This window comes from Phragmites australis, chromosome 15 (assembly GCF_958298935.1).
Source record: "Phragmites australis chromosome 15, lpPhrAust1.1, whole genome shotgun sequence".
Taxonomy (NCBI): domain Eukaryota; kingdom Viridiplantae; phylum Streptophyta; class Magnoliopsida; order Poales; family Poaceae; genus Phragmites; species Phragmites australis.
Genome location: NC_084935.1, coordinates 25,996,975 through 26,013,511, shown reverse-complemented (window position 1 = coordinate 26,013,511; position 16,537 = coordinate 25,996,975). Strand labels below are relative to the sequence as shown.

The window sequence follows — 16,537 nt, the reverse complement described above, 5'->3', positions numbered from 1 at the left end:
ACTGTCCAATCCGTCCCTCCGTCCGTACGGGCACAATCATCCAATTCCAATTTCCAGCCCCGGTCCGAACCATCCAGAAGCTTACCTCAACCCTCCCCCACCCAACCGACGGCCACGATGCACCCGCTCATCCACTCCAACGGCCGATACGCCCTTCGCGGCGAGGCCAACTTTTACTGCTCGCATCGAAGTCGCCCACGAGAAAAGCGCGCGGCGAAGGAGGCGGTAAAAAAACAGCGGGCGGCGCCTCCGCATTTCGAACCGAAGAAGGAAAAAAAAAGGATCGCGAAAGAAATAAAAAAAAAATCCACCGTCTTCTCGTGGTCTCCTCATCCTCCAAACCCTAGCTTCCCACGTCCCCACCGGCCCACCCCCGCCCCACCTCGCCGACGCCGTCGCGTCCCATGGCGAAGTCGCGGCCGCCTAAGCGGATCCTCGAGTCTTACACCATCAAGGGCTCCGACAAAGTCATCAAGCGTGAGCCCCCTCCCTCATCCTCACCCGCGCCAGCTGATCCGGGATTTCCAGGGGGTTTTGGGGGTGAATTTTTTTGGTGGATATTCGGTGGCGTGTTCGGGGGTATGGGTGGCCGTGTCTCGGCTTCCGAGCCCTGGGATTCGGGCGTTTTTTTACTTCGGAGTAGATTGATGTCGTCAGAAAATGGTTGCTTTAATTGGGCCATTTCGACCGCTCTGTTGTTTTTTGTTTGGGTGTGGAATGGTATTTAGGCCGCAGTTTTTACGCTTCTGGCATGGATAAAATTTGATCTCCTTATGTTCACCGCGGAGAAATAGATGTCTAAAAAAAAATCAGGGCTGGAAGCAATTAGCACACAGGGGCATGAACATTACAGTGGTAGTTGCAGTGCTCTATCCTCTATGCCCTGCACTGGAAACTCCCTTTTCATATTCTTTCGTTTGCGGTAAATTTGATCTGTTCGAAAATTTCTTACTTTTAGGTATTTGTGCATGTATTTCTCTCTCTTCCGCATGCAAATAAGCGCGAGCCTTATTTACTCTTGGTATTCTTTGCTAGAAATAGTACAGTAAGCTGTCTTCAAATAATAGTTTCATTGGTATAAAGCTTTCCAATGCCTTTGATGAACCCAAATTAAGCTGGTTTGGCATTTGTTTGATCCTCCCACTTGTTTCTTCCAGCTGGGGATTGTGTGCTAATGAGGGCATCTGATGCATCAAAGCCACCATATGTGGCAAGAGTTGAGTCGATTGAGGCAGCAGGATCTCGAGGCACAAATGTAAGAGTGCGGGTGCGGTGGTATTATCGGCCAGAGGAGTCCATTGGTGGGAGGCGACCTTTTCATGGTTCCAAGGAGGTGTTCCTCTCTGACCACTATGATATGCAGAGTGCTGACACCATTGAGGGGAAGTGCAATGTCCACAGCTTCCGTAGCTATACAAAGCTTGATTCTGTCAATGCTGAGGACTACTTCTGTCGCTTTGAGTATAAATCAGCTACAGGAAGCTTCGTGCCCGACCGCATAGCTGTGTAAGAATTCAGTTAAACTTCTACAATTTGAGTGTTCTGAATTTGCTTTCTTTGTTGTGTTCGTAATTTGTAGCAAGCTCTAGCTAATCAGGTCCTTGGACTTGTGCAAATTGTTAGTCTCTTAATACCTCGAGTCCAACATAGATTATGTGCCAGATAGTTAGCTTTGGTTTGTATATACTTGTTGCTTTGGTTTTCCGAAGCAGCGTTTTCCCCCACATGCCACTATTGATTGCTTATTGGTGGTATTAGGCAGTTATACAATTGATACGAGCAAAAACATGTCAAAAACCAAATGAATAACTCTTTCCTTGTTCGTGGGGATAGGGCTAAAATAACAAGCAACTTTAATTGCAGGGAGTATGTAGATGATACTTGTCTTAATTTAGTATCATGTCCTCTGTAGATAGTTCACTGGTTTCATTGGGGATTTCACACCTGCTTTTTATTTTAGAAATGGTATTTGCTGTCTGTTCCCAGGGTTAACTAGGTCATAATTCTGATGAGTTCATATATGATCCTGCATCATCATAAACCTGCCTGTGCTCAATAGGAGTAATTCGTTTGCCTGTTTTCCTAAAGGAGCGCCATAAATGAATGTGGAACATGAAAAGGACATGGAAAACCAAGACTCGTTTTCTACAATTGCTGGTATAACTTACTTTAGGGGGAAACAAAAGAGGTGCAGAAAGGCTCATGTCATGTAGTTTTTTTTTTGTGGCATTGAAACACTGGTTAACAATGCATGCTATATCATGTGTAACAGGCCTTTATGGCCCACTATTGAATTTTGAACAAAAGCACCAAAGCAGCCACAACCTTAGGACTTATTGGTTCCTTGTTCACTATAGCAGCTATATTTCAAACAATACTCTTGTAGCATGTTATCCCATTAAATCTTTCTCTTTGTTTGATGTCATAGGCGAGACCATTGAGTTGGTTCCCTGGATGGCAATTAGAATAAGGGTAATGAGGTAGACTAGAGAAACTGGAGGTTGGGAATAGCAATTGGAAGAGAGGATATTTCTGGCTTGGTTTTGGAATAGATGCATAACATCCGTATATGTAGAGTACTATGGGTGCAAACAGGTCAGATATTTCCCGATCGACCGACCAACCACTTGAAGGGGTTCAAATGTCATTTCGGAGCGAAAAATAGGATATCCGGGAATTTTTTCGGATATCAGAGTTGGAGCCGGATAGTTGTGTCGGATATCAGAGTCGGATATAGGGAGACAAGTATCCGTCGGATATTGGATATCCGAGAATAAAATCGGATATATCCGAAGACTATCCGATGACCATCCGAGCATGTCTTCCGGAGCTTATAACTTTTTCATACGGAGTCAAATGGAAACAACCGTCATATGAAAATTGTACCTCTTGTTGGGATCTATAACTTTGTAGTTGCGACCTTTTTTTTTCATTTGAAATCGTTAATGTGTCTAAATAATTAATAGAAGCTTCTGCCAGCATATTGGGCACTCGTAAGTCGTAACTTCTCAAGCTTCACTCCAACATGACTCCTTCCATGGGAATATATTGCTAATTTGCTTGTTAGACTGCTAATGTGGTTGAGTTTTGGACTCGTGTGATCATAACATATGCGGTATATATGGTTATTATTTTTACTCGATATTTGAAGAAATATTCGTGATCGACACTATTAGCATCTAACTCGTTGCATATTCGATTTGTATTCATGACCGATACTATCTACATCTGTATCTGTATCCGACACTATCCGTGTCTGACTCCAACTTTGAAGGAAAAAATGTGGGATAGGATATAGGATCAGCGATATCTGTCCGTATCCGATCCGATTGCACCTTCTTGAAGACCCTGAACCTTTCCTGATAGGATGCGGTTTCCTAATTCTGCAGTGACTTTTTCTTAATTAACTCCAACTACTATGGACCTGAACATTCTGGCTGAGTACAACTATGGTCCTATTACTCTTAGCTGAACTGAGTTCCTCCTGGACTCTCTCCTAGTCCTCCTAGACTACTTTGTGTTATCATCTGCTACCGCATCTTCCGTTTCCATCTCTGTTGTCTGCTTCATGTCACAACATTATTGCCACCTTGAAAGAAAAAACAGCTCGTCCTCACCTTGGTATCCACCATTCAATGTAGAAGAGTTGTTGGCACCTATGTTCCTTGGTAAATTTCTCATGTCAAAGCTGTACAAACCCTTTCTCCCGATGCTCCAGCCCCAGCAAGTCTAGGAGTGATGGAGGACATTGGTGGATGTTTGTCTCCCGCTTGTGGGTGTATGGTGGCTTGTGTTGACCGAGCTGAACCTACAACATTCCCATTTTTATAATAGGGCCTTGTCGCCCCCAACATCAATCATTTGCAATTTGCGGTGCTTTGCCCTTATGTACACCAGCAATGTTTCTAGAGTCATCGGTGACAAGGACAGAAGGAAGAACTCTATAGGATGTGGTGTTTTTATGTCTCTCTGTAACCTGTTCTGAGTGGAGAAAGTATATTTTGACATAGTAATGGTGCTATGCTACTCATGTTTATCCAACTAACTACTATTGCCTCCAATTGAACCTGCTGTTTCACTAACAATGTTCCTGCACTACATAGTAGAGAACTAAACTTGCCTTCATATCTGGCAACACTGCCCGTCATTGAGAGCCTTGTGATCCCTTCTAAGGGAATGAGGCTGGTATGAGGTCCGAATTGAAGCTTGCAGCACTCCTTAGATCTATGCCATGATGTTACTCCGTTGTCACGTTCCGATTGCATGTACTAATGTGGCACTGCTGTGCGGCCCCAGTCGTATGGCAGGCTGTGAGCCAAACGTTGTCTCCTTCATCTCTGTGCTGGCTGCAGAAAAGTTGTTCACGATTGAAACAAATCAACGGATCCTCCTTGACATCATAAGCGAGGAAGTCAAGCTTATGATACTTTGAAGTGCCAGTGTTGTTGGCTAGATATTGTACTGTGGATGGACCTTGTGATACTGGAAGTTGAGGCATCACCGGGGATGCTTGCTGTGGCACAAAGGGCAAGGCGAGCTACAGTTGCTGCAGTGATGTTGGAGTCTGCGGCTAACTTAGTGGCAGGCTGAGTGGTGCCTGAGACAGCTGCAGCAGGCTTAGCGCCGCTATCATCAAGGTGGCCATCAGCTTGGTTGCAGGGAGGTGATGGTTTCAGGCAGAGGCATTGTAGATGAGTTTGGCAGGAGACCATTCTTCTTGAGTATAGTATTGGGAAATAGCAATTGGAAGAGAGAAGATAGATTTATTTCTTGCTTGGTTGTATGATTGATACAAGACATCTGTATAATGCATTCTTTATAAAACTGTTCTCCCTTGATTGTTTCCTAATTCATTCCAACTACTACGTACCTAAACTATTCTGGTCAGGTACAACTTCAGCCCTATTACTAGTCCTAGCCATACTCAATCTCCTTATGGACTCCTCCCTATCTTTCCTCCTCTGCTACTCTGTGTATGGACTGCTACCGTCTTCCTTTTCCTGTTCTGCTGGCTGCTCCTCCGGCTGGAGCTCCTATCACAACAACTTGTCTGGCTGCAAATTGTGATGGATTATGGATGTAGTCATAGATGACTCGACAACATTTCTTTTACTCCCATTGTATTATAAACCAAATCCATGTTTGTTATTAGGCTTTGGCTACCTCCCATATTTGCCGGTTAGATTTATGTATAGTTCATGAATCTGAATCATCTTTTTTATTTACGTTTCTCATCTCTTTTCTAAAATATGTGCCAGGTTTTGCAAGTGTGAGATGCCGTACAATCCTGATGACCTTATGATCCAATGCGAGGAATGTTCTGACTGGTGAGTAAACCAATAAGATTGAAGAAAAACTGACTTCTCAAAGTCATGCTGGCCTAAACAAGAGCTTTGTTGATACAACATACTATACTTATTTTCCTCTGGTGCATTTTTGTAAGTCTGCGGATTGTTTTGTTTGTCTACGAATGGATGGATGTGTTTTATCTGTTTGAGATTAGACAGGAGATACAAAAAAGTTGGTAGCAAATCACTGTGCCATGCGAAAGTAACTAATAAACTAACCTAAATTGTACCAAATATGCCAAAAACGAGTTACTTTTCTTTGGTACCTTTGTACGGTTTGTAACATAGTGTAACTTGATATTCACTGCACTTTTCTCCCATTGAGGACCAAAATAGTAAAAAAAGAACAAAAATAACATGTTGTTTCTTGAATTCTTTGATTGCTAAAATCAAGTGTATTACCACTATTCACCTATAACAAGTTCTGTTCTTGAACTCTTACCTGATCATGAGTGGTTTATTAGGCCATTTGATGACAATAAATTTCTCTAGGGATGATATTTTCATTTTTATACATTTCACATACATATTTCAGCACAAAGTGTCCCCATTAAGACTTAAGGTCAACTTAAAACTTTGTTGGTGCTTTGATTAGGGGTGAAAATGGGAGGGATATTTCCCGCCCGTCCACCCGACCGAAGGCTTGCGAAGCAAATATGGGATGCAACAATGGTTATCTGATACTATTCAACACTATCCGTGTTTGACTCCGGTTCCGGGGAAAAAAGATATGATACAAGATGACTGGTATCCGTCCGAACTATCCGAATGTTAGGTATTACGAGAAAACTATTATGATTTCACTTAAAAATATGATAATATATAGGTAAATTGTCACACATCTGTAAACAGATTATACTGAGTGCTCTTATTTTTACATCTTAGCGACCACTCTCTGTGTGCTCACTTTGATTGCATATCTATATTGTTTAATGTGTTGTGTGTGGATGCAAATAAAGTGAAAAATTTTCATCTATCCGATTAACCGAAAGTTTGCGGCACTATTCGCTCCGACTCCGACTCTGAGAAAAAAATATAGGATATAATACAGGATGAAGAAATAATTATCTAGCACTATCCGTGTCCGACTCCGACTCTGAGGAAAAATGTATGATAGGATACAGGATGAGTGTATATCCATCCGTATCCGATCCGATTACAACCCTAGCTCTGATCTATTCACGTCCCTGCGTGCACACCCGTGTTAATGAACCAGCAATTTGGGCCCTTTTGAGGCTACATAAGTAAAGGTTCTATAACTGCTGCTTTTGTTTTCCAGGTTTCACCCTGCTTGCATTGGAATGACTATCAAAGAAGCAAAGAAACTTGAGCATTTTTTCTGCCAGAGCTGTACGGCTGAAAATGGAAAGATGACCGAGAATTCTCACGAAGCTACAGCGCAATCAGAAGAAAAGGTAAACTATGATGTGATGCCATTGCTGCTTATGGTTGATGCAAGTTTGTTCTGTTATTTGAAACAATGCAAATGGGAATTTTTCCGGTAATATAACTTTACTTAAGTATAGTTTGCATTTTGCAATATTAAGGCTTGGCTGCAGGAGCGGGCCATCCTGTGTTGCAGTCAAACCTGTACCGAACCCCCGTCTAAAGGAACATTGGATAAATACCACTGCAAAATATTCAATTTTGAAAGTGCTACTGGCTGAGGTAGGTTTGATCTGCTTTCACTAAACCTCTACTGAACCAGCTTAACCTTTTCAAATTAACTCCGATGCTAGTTCATACATAATCCAATCCAAGAGGAAATTAAATCCATTACAATTTACAAGTTGGATGCACTATATTGTCCTCAACATTTGGTACATGCTGTTGATGCCTCAAAATTCTCAAGTCCATTCGAGCACTTGGAGCTATCATTTATGCAGTGCTAGTCATTCAACCAATGTGCCCACACCACAATTCATTTAAACCGATCACTGCAGCAGGTGGAATCAAAGAGACGGAGAAGGTGACGGCCCTGCCGATTAATTTATGAAATGCTGCACGGTTGTACAAAGCCTCTGAGAACTGTAATGCTATTTGTCTTCGTCGCAGTTTGTGGCTCTGGGGTCTCTCTAATGTCAGGCACACGGTGTACATAGCTTGCAACCTGAGATTGTTGTATTAGTGCACAGTAGGATTTGCGTGGTACTGTCGGATTGCCGGAGTATGAGAAGAGTATGGCAGCATACCAGCATCAGGTGATCAAGCTCCCTCTCGGCATTAGGGCTCCTGCATGATCCAGCAATAATACTTCCATGCAACTGGGCCTGGACAGCCGTCGTGTCCGTTCTCCAAAAACTTTGTATCGTCATGTGAACTTTTTTTTTTCTCCCTGTAATGCAGGCATCTTAATTTGGTACTTGCAAGTTACTCCTGGGAAACCCTACTCGCCCCCCATTTTCTGTGGTTGCATATTTGCATGACTCAGCACGTGTCTAAAGTTTGGTTGGAAGAAAAGTTATCAAGTTGGGAATTTAGATTGTTAAGCTGTCCTCGAGTTTTTGTTACATTTGTTGAGAATCCTCATGTTGGAATAGTACAGTATATTTTTGTCTCCCTCCGTGCGTTGAACATAGCTGTGGTGCCGAGCGCTACTTCAGTGATAGCAATTGAATTTTGAGTTTGCATACTTTTAAATTATATTTGTGTGCATACCATACTCATGGACTGGTGCACAATATTTATTCGATGCTATTTGATAAGAAAGACCTTCACGTACATGCAAGTACTAAAAATCTGAATATAGTGCATGTTTAGTTGCTAGCCATATCTTGCCACTCCACACCTTAGTTGCATCACAGTTTTATAAGCATGCGTTTAGTTCAACGTCACATATGTGGTTTGCTAAACTTTCTTAACTCTTTACCTTGTATACCATAAACTCATTTCCTTGTCAAACTTTGTGACAAGTGTGTCCTTGTGGTAGTCACATTTTGCCTAAGTTTTGTGGCAAAGATAGGTGTCAACCAAATAGTAATTGTGTTACGGAACGGCTATTGACCAGTCGACTGAATTCACTTGCCATGAATTGCCGGTGCGCTGACGTACGACCCTCATGGCTTGGGCACAGGCTCTCACCTCCTGAGTTTCTTAGCTCTTTGCATAGCATTTCTTGCCAAACTTTGCTATAGCGACTATTTTATTCATCCTACTTCTTGTAAAAGTTGTACTTTATCTAAATTTAGTTGTAACAGAGTTAGGTGTAAAAAAAAAGCCCTATATTTAGGTTACGGAACGGCTATTGATCGGTTGACTGAATTCATAAAAAGAATTTCGCTTCGCACTGTTGGTGTGCTGACGTACAACTCTCGTGGCACGGTCATCGCTCAAATTTTTTGTTTGAAACACGTGAATCTCACCGAATTAGTTCAATTTTTTCAGAAACCAGGAGAAGTTAGTTCAGTTTTTAGGAGAAGTTCATGCATTCCATATGGGGCATAAATTGCATCACATCCCCCCCCCCCCCCCCTGTAATCTTTGATTTGTCAAGCCAGTCGCATCAAGAAATGAAATGGCAGAATTTCAGAAAAGAAAAAGGGAATCTTTTGCCTTTCCTTTTCTTTTTTGCGCTAAAATAGCAACCACATGAAAGATGTTGCCGAAGTCAGAGCTACGGCTACAGCGATCTGCTTCCATCCTCCACTCCCGACTCCCGTGTAACGCATGTGCTGCAACAAGAGGGTAAGTTGTGATTGGTTGTCAGTACGAGATCTTGTTTGTATGGATTATATACATATCGAAATAAAACTTGTTGAGTACAGTTATATTTGTTGAAAATAAGAGTGTTTAGTTGGTTGTATTTGTCTGGATAGGTTGAGCTGAAGTTCTATTTGGTTGATTGAATTTGAGGTCGTATAAGCGAATATAAGAGTTAAAATTGTGATTGGTTGCTCGTAGGAAGGTGATTTTATGACACTAATAAGTGGGTTCGTCTGCATGAGCAGATACATGATCTTGCATCCGTCAGGCTAGGCTACGGAGTTTCCCTTCTGGACCAGATTGCAAGTGTACATTTGTATTTATCACGTCAGACTGGAACAATAAATGCTAGCAATTAAACACGTTTCTCTTTTAGATATATGCATCCGTCGAGTCAGGATCCATAAATACGAGCAACCAATTACACTCTAAGATCACCGTTGATGCTAAACACAGCCGAACCTTTGAGTGACAAGTGGATCCATGGGCTGTAGGACCCATATAAAGGTGTAAGAGATGTGCTACAGAGCTAATTGGTTGGTAGATATATATAATCTTAACAAAAAGCACGTTTACTTGCCTGTATCTATTATTCTAACTTAACTCGACAGATACAAATATACGTTCTTAGTCTACTTGGCGGATGAATCTGCATCCACTCATATAGATGAACTCATTTGTTAACGTCACAAAATCAGTTTCATATCAACAATCAAGCACAATCTTTAACTCTTTCATCTGCTCATATAACCCCAAATTCAATCAACTAAATAGAACACACAACTCAACCTATTTAGATAAATACAACTAACTAAATATTTTTTTTTAAGCAAATATCACACCACCCAATCCATGCGGGCAATAACCCGTGCGGGCATCCCCAGCCGAGCAGGAACAAGACATCCAACAAAAATAGCTGAAACAAGTTCTCCGGTGAGAGCTGTTGACCTCCTCACGTCCCGGTCGTCACCGCCGGCGGCCACGGAGTATTACATCCCGCCTCTGCGTGCATCTCCCTCTTCAACGCCGTGACTCCGGACCGGAGCCTGCTAATCGACGGCCATCGTTGGCTCAGCGCTAACGGCTGCATTCGTACCAGAATCTGCATCTCCCTCCTTCAAGCTGGAGCCCAGGGTGCGGTTGGTTCCTCGTCTTCCTTCTTGTCCCTGGTTGCTCTTGAGCAGTTTTTGGTTCGTTTCCCCTCCCAATTTTGGTGTAGCAGGTGTCAGGTTTTTGGAGGGTTCGTGTGATCGTGTCCTTGGAAAAAAAAGTAGGTCTTTGTATGTTGGTTAAAATCAGGGGCTAATGGCTGCCATGATTCAATCACTGGCAAGTAGTAAGACTTCTGGACCTTTCTTGATTCAATCGCGGCAGATCTTGATACTTGAGGGGCTTAGATTCATATCTTTGAGAGAGATCCTTTCATTATCTTCCCTTTGGGAGGTTCATATTCATCTATGGTGCCTTTGGTTCTTGTTCCTACTTGTGCTTGACGACAAACCAGGGGTGTACCTTTGGAACTGATTGAGGAGGATTTCGGAGAAATTGAATTTCAACCAAATCCCAAAATACTCACAGAGCAAGTGATCCAGTAGGGAAACCTGTAGGAAAACCCAGTGATTCAAGTGACCCAGTGATGCATAATTTCTATTCGTCAGAATCTGTCAACCTACTTTTGACGTGGTATGACAAAACTTAGTGTAGGTCAAGGTTTAAGCTATAAAATTTAGTAGAAGATAATGGTGCTGCTGTTTCCATAGTCTCCAGCGTTGTAATTCTTTGTTTCCATAACATTTACTCATGTAAATTGGGTTTCTCTGACTGCAGGATTAAGCCTGGAAGAAACTGAAGAAAATACCTCGCAATGCTGTATTAGTAGGAACAGCTTCAGCAACATTGACACAATCAAAAAGTGAAAATGGTAGAAGCTTTGGTCATAGTGATTCTCCAAAAGATTGCCTCTGCACTTGGAGAAGAGGGATTTAAAGTTCTTGCTTCTAAGTTACAGAAGCAGCTACCTGACATGCTAGAGGTTACCAATAGAATGAGGCTACTCCAAAGTGATTTGTCGATGATGCAAGCATTCATCAGTCAAGTAGACATTCATATGTCTAATGATAAGGTACTGGAGGCCTGGCTGGAACAGGTGCGACAAGCAGCCCATGAAGCTGAGGACATTGTTGATGAGTACATTTATCTTGTTGGCCAAATGGAAGGAACAAACAGTTTCATAAAGAGAGCTTTGAACCAAACAACGGTGGCTAATAAATGGCGCAAGCTTGCAACACAGGCTAAGTTCGTGGAGGATTGTCTTAAGAAGATTACAGAGACAAAAAATAGATTTGATGTTTCAGCAGCAGGCAGTAGGAAAGATAATGCATTGAGTAATTCTAGTAGACTCCAACATGTATCTGAACATTCATATCTGAAGGATGATGATGATTTTGTGGGGAATGCAGAAGAGATGAAGCACTTAACAGAATGGTTATCTGATGTGAGGAAAGATCGAACTATAATCTCCATTTGTGGAATGGGAGGATTGGGTAAGACAACCATTGCTAGCAGCATCTACAAGAAAGAAGAAATTAAAAGAATGTTTATCTGCCGTGCATGGATCTCAGTCTCTCAAAGTTACAGGGTCAAAGATCTCCTCAAAAGGATCCTACTGCAGCTCATGGCAAAAAATGAGAATGTTCCCGATGGGCTTGACACCATGGACTGTGTGAATCTAGTTGAATTTCTTCAGAAATATCTACAGGACAGGAGGTACTTAATTGTGTTGGATGATGTATGGAGTAGGGACTCTTGGCCTTTACTAGATAATGCATTTGTCAAGAACAACAATGGGAGCCGAATAGTCATCACAACTCGAATCCAAGCTGTGGCATCCCTAGCTGATCCAAACTGTGAAATGAAACTCAGTTTACTACCGAAGGAGGAGGCGTGGACTCTTTTCTGTCAAAAGGCCTTCTCGAGATTAGATGACAGAAGTTGCCCTCTCAATCTTAAGACCTGTGCTGAAAGAATTGTGGACAAGTGCCAAGGTTTGCCACTGGCTCTTGTTGCTTTAGGGAGCCTTTTATCCTACAAAGAAATGGATGAACAGGAGTGGGAGTTGTTCTATAGCCAACTTAGGTGGCAGCTGAGTAACAACCCAGAGCTGAGTTGGGTTGCTAGCGTTCTGAACCTCAGTTACAACGATCTCCCTAGTTACTTGAAGAATTGCTTTCTTTACTGTGGCCTGTTTCCTGAAGATAATCAAATCGAAAGGAAACGGCTAATCAGACTCTGGATAGCTGAAGGATTTATTGAGGATAGAGGACCCGAGACAGCACTGGTAGATGTAGCTGCATGTTACCTGAAGGAGCTTGCTGACCGTTCATTGCTTCAAGTCGTCGTCAGGAATGAATATGGAAGACCAAAGAGGTTCCAGATGCATGACCTTGTGAGGGAGTTATCTCTAACGATATCCAAGAAGGAAAAGTTTGCTACTACATGGGACTATCCTAACTCAGGCTGCATTTTCAATGGATCTCGTCGAGTTGCCATACAGAAGGATGGTAATTTAATGCAAACAGCAAAAATTTCGGCACAGCTTAGGTCTGTCGTCGTGTTTGTGGAGGAGATGCCATCATCTTGGTTCAAGGACTGTTACCCAAGCTTTAGATTGTTAAGGGTCTTGTGCCTGAGACACTGCCATATCCAAAAAGTACCAGATCACGTGTCTAATTTGTTTAACTTGCATTACCTTGACTTGGGATATACCAAACTGAAGGAGATACCAAGATCTATTGGGAAGCTTTGCAATCTGCAAACGCTGTATCTCAAGGGTTCTGTACTGGAGTTGCCGAGTGATATGACTATGCTAACAAAGCTTCAGCACCTACTTATTGATGTTGGTAGGTTTGGAAGTTCAGCAAGTAACAAGATATATCGCTTGGAACATCTGCAGACTCTGAAGAACATAGAAGCCAACAGCTATGTGGTTAAAAAACTTGGATGCCTGACAAGGTTGAGAAGCCTTGGCATCAGGAAGGTGCTAGAATACTACAACACTGATTTGTGGGCCTCAATCAGCAAGATGACAGCTTTGACTTCATTGTCTGTGATTGCAGCGGACCGCAACAGTGATGTTATTGATCTGGCCAACTTGAAGCCATTACCGCACCTAGAGAAGCTTATGTTAAGTGGCAGGTTAGAAAAAGGAGCTATTCCTCCTGCGTTTAGTCACTTCCCCAAACTGAAAAGCTTGAGGCTTTGCTTTTCTGGGCTTCATGAAGACCCACTTGCTTTGTTCTCTATCATGTTTCAGAACCTAGGCCACCTTAATCTTTACCGGTGCTACGACGGTACGAGACTGACATTCTGTTCCGGGTGGTTCCCTACTCTCAAACACCTCTACTTGAGCTCCATGAGTGAGCTGAAGGAGGTTGAGATTGAGGATGGCACCATGATAGGCTTGCACAGGCTGGAGCTCTGGGGCTTGAAAAGCTTGACATCAGTGCCAGAAGGCCTTGTGCACCTTAGGTCACTCAAACAGCTGTGCATTGGGTCGATGATGCCTGAAGAGTTCAAAAGAATGTTAGAAGGACGTGACCGATGGATTGTTGAGCACATCCCCTACATTGGAGACCCGTGATCAAGAAGCCACTCTCACGAGTAAGCATTATGTCTTGGTAGTAGACTTGAAGTTGTCCTGGCCAATGGAACTGTCCTTGATATGCTTACTACTTTACGGAAAGACAATACTGGATACGGTATGAAGCACGTATTTATTGGTATGTACTGAGTGTGCTAACTATTCCCTGACCACTGTACAAGTAGTATTATTTTTATAACAACAAGCAGTTTGTAAATACACAACTTATTGTTCAGGAAGTGAAGGCTCGCTAGGAGTCACCAAAATTTTAGTACTTATGCCTGCAAATCTACCTTCAACTAACGTTGCATTTCTTTTCTGCAATGACTACATAAGCTGTCAGGTCATTTTCTTCGAGACATTCTTATTTTTTTAAAGAAAAAATCTTTTCAGCCATCATTGACCCTTGTTTTAAAGTGTATGTATGAAATCTTCAAGATAATGATTACTGCTTACCGGTTGTGTTCCCAGAAATTGCTACTGGCAGCTAGGAGGAACTTGAGTGAGATCCTATCTGCATTTGAGTTCATGGATCATCACTGTATTGATCTGGTACGTACATAAGAGAAGCAAGTTATACATCGTAAAGAAAGAGTCTATACCCACTAATATGTTATTTATCCTCATTATAAAATCTAGGCTAATAACTAATTTGGTCCCTCAACTTTGCCACCCAAATTAGACATAACCCAGCTTTAGGTCACAAGTTGGCATTTAGTATTGTGTGCACGAAATCTTGGATCCCTTGGCAGGTTAGATCAATTTGATGGATTGAAGTATGCCTTGATATTCTTATATGTTCATTAAGGCCCTGAAAAAAATTGATATTCTAAGTTGCTCCTAGTCCTATATATGAAGAAGTATTTCTTTATCTTGTCTGGTTTGCATATTTAGATTGGTTTTTGATAGTTTGTTTTGTTTTGGAGGCTATGAGACATTTGGAAGGAGTTCAGAATCCTTTACCTGCATCTTCGTACAAATTTTATGCTCTAATTGAGACAACAAGAAGTGATGAATTGTATGACAAGTAAGTTCTTGTAGAATCAGAACATGCAGCAACAGTGATTATTTGTCATTGTCAATGTTTCATGACAGTGGTAGTTGTTAAATTGCTACTTTTCCCTTTCATTCTGACTTAGCTTTCAATACTTCATTTTATCTTAGGGAGCATGTGATACCAATTTTACTTGATTGTTTTGTTCATGAGACTTATCGGATAATCAAACACTTCGTGCTTGCATCTAGCTTTCATCGTTGTCACACTTTCCTTTATTTGTCATAATTTTTTGGGGGGAAATAGTAACATGATAGAAATTGTTATCCTTTATGGATATGGACTAGCTGATGATCCCTTTAGCATGTTCCGGTTAATGTACCAACTTTATGACCGGGCAATTGGCATCATCGTATTGGCATCTACTTGAGAGAACATTAACATAACTGTGTGGAAGATCAATTTGTGCAGACACCTTTTTTGACAGCTACCATGTGAATGTGTTATCATGCAGCTTGCATTTACTTTGTTCATCTGCATAATTTTTGTGTTGAAAATGATTTTAGTTTCTCATGTTGTCTTTCGTTTTGGCTTTTCTTTTGTAGAGCAAAGCTGGAAGCCTTTTTGTTGCGTTCAATGGAAGATGGTCTGGTAGCTGATGGAGTTATAGCACAGGATATCACCCAAGCATCAAATTTTTGGCGAATCCGTGAGGTTTTCATCCTACAATCGATACTCAGTTTGCCTCTTTTAGCTTAGTGAATAGTGACGACTGATGAATGTTACGTCTATCCTGAAATCTGTTAACACAACATTAAACTGTTCATATGATTAGTGATCATTCTCATTGTAATAACTAACATTTGATGTGGATGCTGATGGTTATGGGCTTACAGCATGATTCAATGTTTGACTTATAAAAATAAGATGAACTCAGAAGTCGCCAATTTTTTTGCGGGAGAACATTGGTTTTCCAAACTATATTCTCCCTAACTAAAGTTTCAAGTAGAAGTGCAAACTGATTTTCAAAGACACAAAATGATGGACCATAATGGCATCACTTAAACGTAGTGATAATATATCTCAGCTGTTGTCATTCTTGCAGGGTATATCAGAAGCATCTGTCAAAGATGGGGCTGTGTACAAATATGACTTGTCCATACCTGTAGAGAAGCTCTATGATATTGTTGAAGAAATTTTGGGCTATGGCCACCTTGGAGATGGGAATCTGCATTTGAACATCTTATCAAGCAAATACGATGTCTTTTAGATTATTTTAGATATAACTTGGAAGTGTCTCGAGATTATTTGTGGATAACAATCTTATTTTGTTTCTCCAATGGAATGTTAGATTCCGGCAAAAATTGAACCATTCGTTTATGAGTGGACTTCAGCACAAAGAGGAAGCATAGTGCAGAGCATGGTTTGGGGCTCATAAAAGCTGAGAAGATTCACTATAGCAAATCACCCGAAGCAGTATGTCTTCTCATATTGTCCTACCACCACTTGCACTGAGTATGTACATGTGCATGACGAGTTGAGGAGAATGACCAATTATACTGACAGTCTTTATCAATTCAGTTGCTACATTCAAGCTACCTTCTTGCTTGGCAAATCTTGATAGACAGGTCACATGAGAAGGTTTGATGAACCAAGGCTTGAGATGCTTAGGTTATTTGATACAACCTCGGAATTGTTCGTGCTTATTAGCCTAGTGTCCCTTTCACACGTGACATAGCTCAGAACTCCTTTTTGCAAGTTTGGGGACTTCTCTTCCTTCTCAATGTCGGTTAGCTTAATACTGTAACATGATGCGAAATTGTATCTCAAGAACAATCCTCATGTTGCATTAAT

At 41.5% G+C, this 16,537-nt stretch overlaps 2 protein-coding genes across 11 annotated transcripts; both read left to right on the top strand.

Moving 5' to 3' along the window:
- The first annotated feature begins 236 nt into the window (after positions 1 to 236).
- On the top strand, positions 237 to 7,837 carry LOC133892316 (chromatin remodeling protein EBS-like). Of its 3 annotated transcripts, XM_062333001.1 has the most exons (6): positions 237 to 477; positions 1,158 to 1,506; positions 5,259 to 5,327; positions 6,628 to 6,763; positions 6,896 to 7,016; positions 7,292 to 7,837. In XM_062333001.1, the coding sequence occupies exons 1-5, from the start codon at positions 405 to 407 to the stop codon at positions 7,013 to 7,015; spliced, it is 747 nt and encodes a 248-aa protein (XP_062188985.1). In that variant the 5' UTR covers positions 237 to 404; the 3' UTR covers position 7,016; positions 7,292 to 7,837. The 3 variants fall into 3 exon arrangements, with proteins under 3 accessions (XP_062188985.1, XP_062188987.1, XP_062188986.1); XM_062333003.1 differs by lacking the exon at positions 6,896 to 7,016 and having other exon boundaries at positions 240 to 477; positions 7,295 to 7,837; XM_062333002.1 differs by lacking the exon at positions 6,896 to 7,016 and having other exon boundaries at positions 241 to 477.
- A 2,060-nt stretch (positions 7,838 to 9,897) lies between these two features.
- LOC133892314 (disease resistance protein RPM1-like) lies at positions 9,898 to 15,811 on the top strand. 8 transcript variants are annotated; one of them, XR_009904365.1, is made up of 5 exons: positions 9,899 to 10,184; positions 10,878 to 13,709; positions 14,161 to 14,241; positions 15,289 to 15,397; positions 15,789 to 15,811. XR_009904365.1 is itself a non-coding variant. In XM_062332998.1 (3 exons), the coding sequence occupies exons 2-3, from the start codon at positions 10,969 to 10,971 to the stop codon at positions 13,367 to 13,369; spliced, it is 2,283 nt and encodes a 760-aa protein (XP_062188982.1). In that variant the 5' UTR covers positions 9,898 to 10,184; positions 10,878 to 10,968; the 3' UTR covers positions 13,370 to 13,498. The 8 variants fall into 8 exon arrangements, 1 of the variants encoding a protein (XP_062188982.1); XR_009904360.1 differs by having other exon boundaries at positions 10,878 to 13,828; positions 15,789 to 15,810; XR_009904362.1 differs by having other exon boundaries at positions 9,899 to 10,189; positions 10,878 to 13,828; positions 15,789 to 15,810.
- The last annotated feature ends 726 nt before the right edge of the window (positions 15,812 to 16,537 follow it).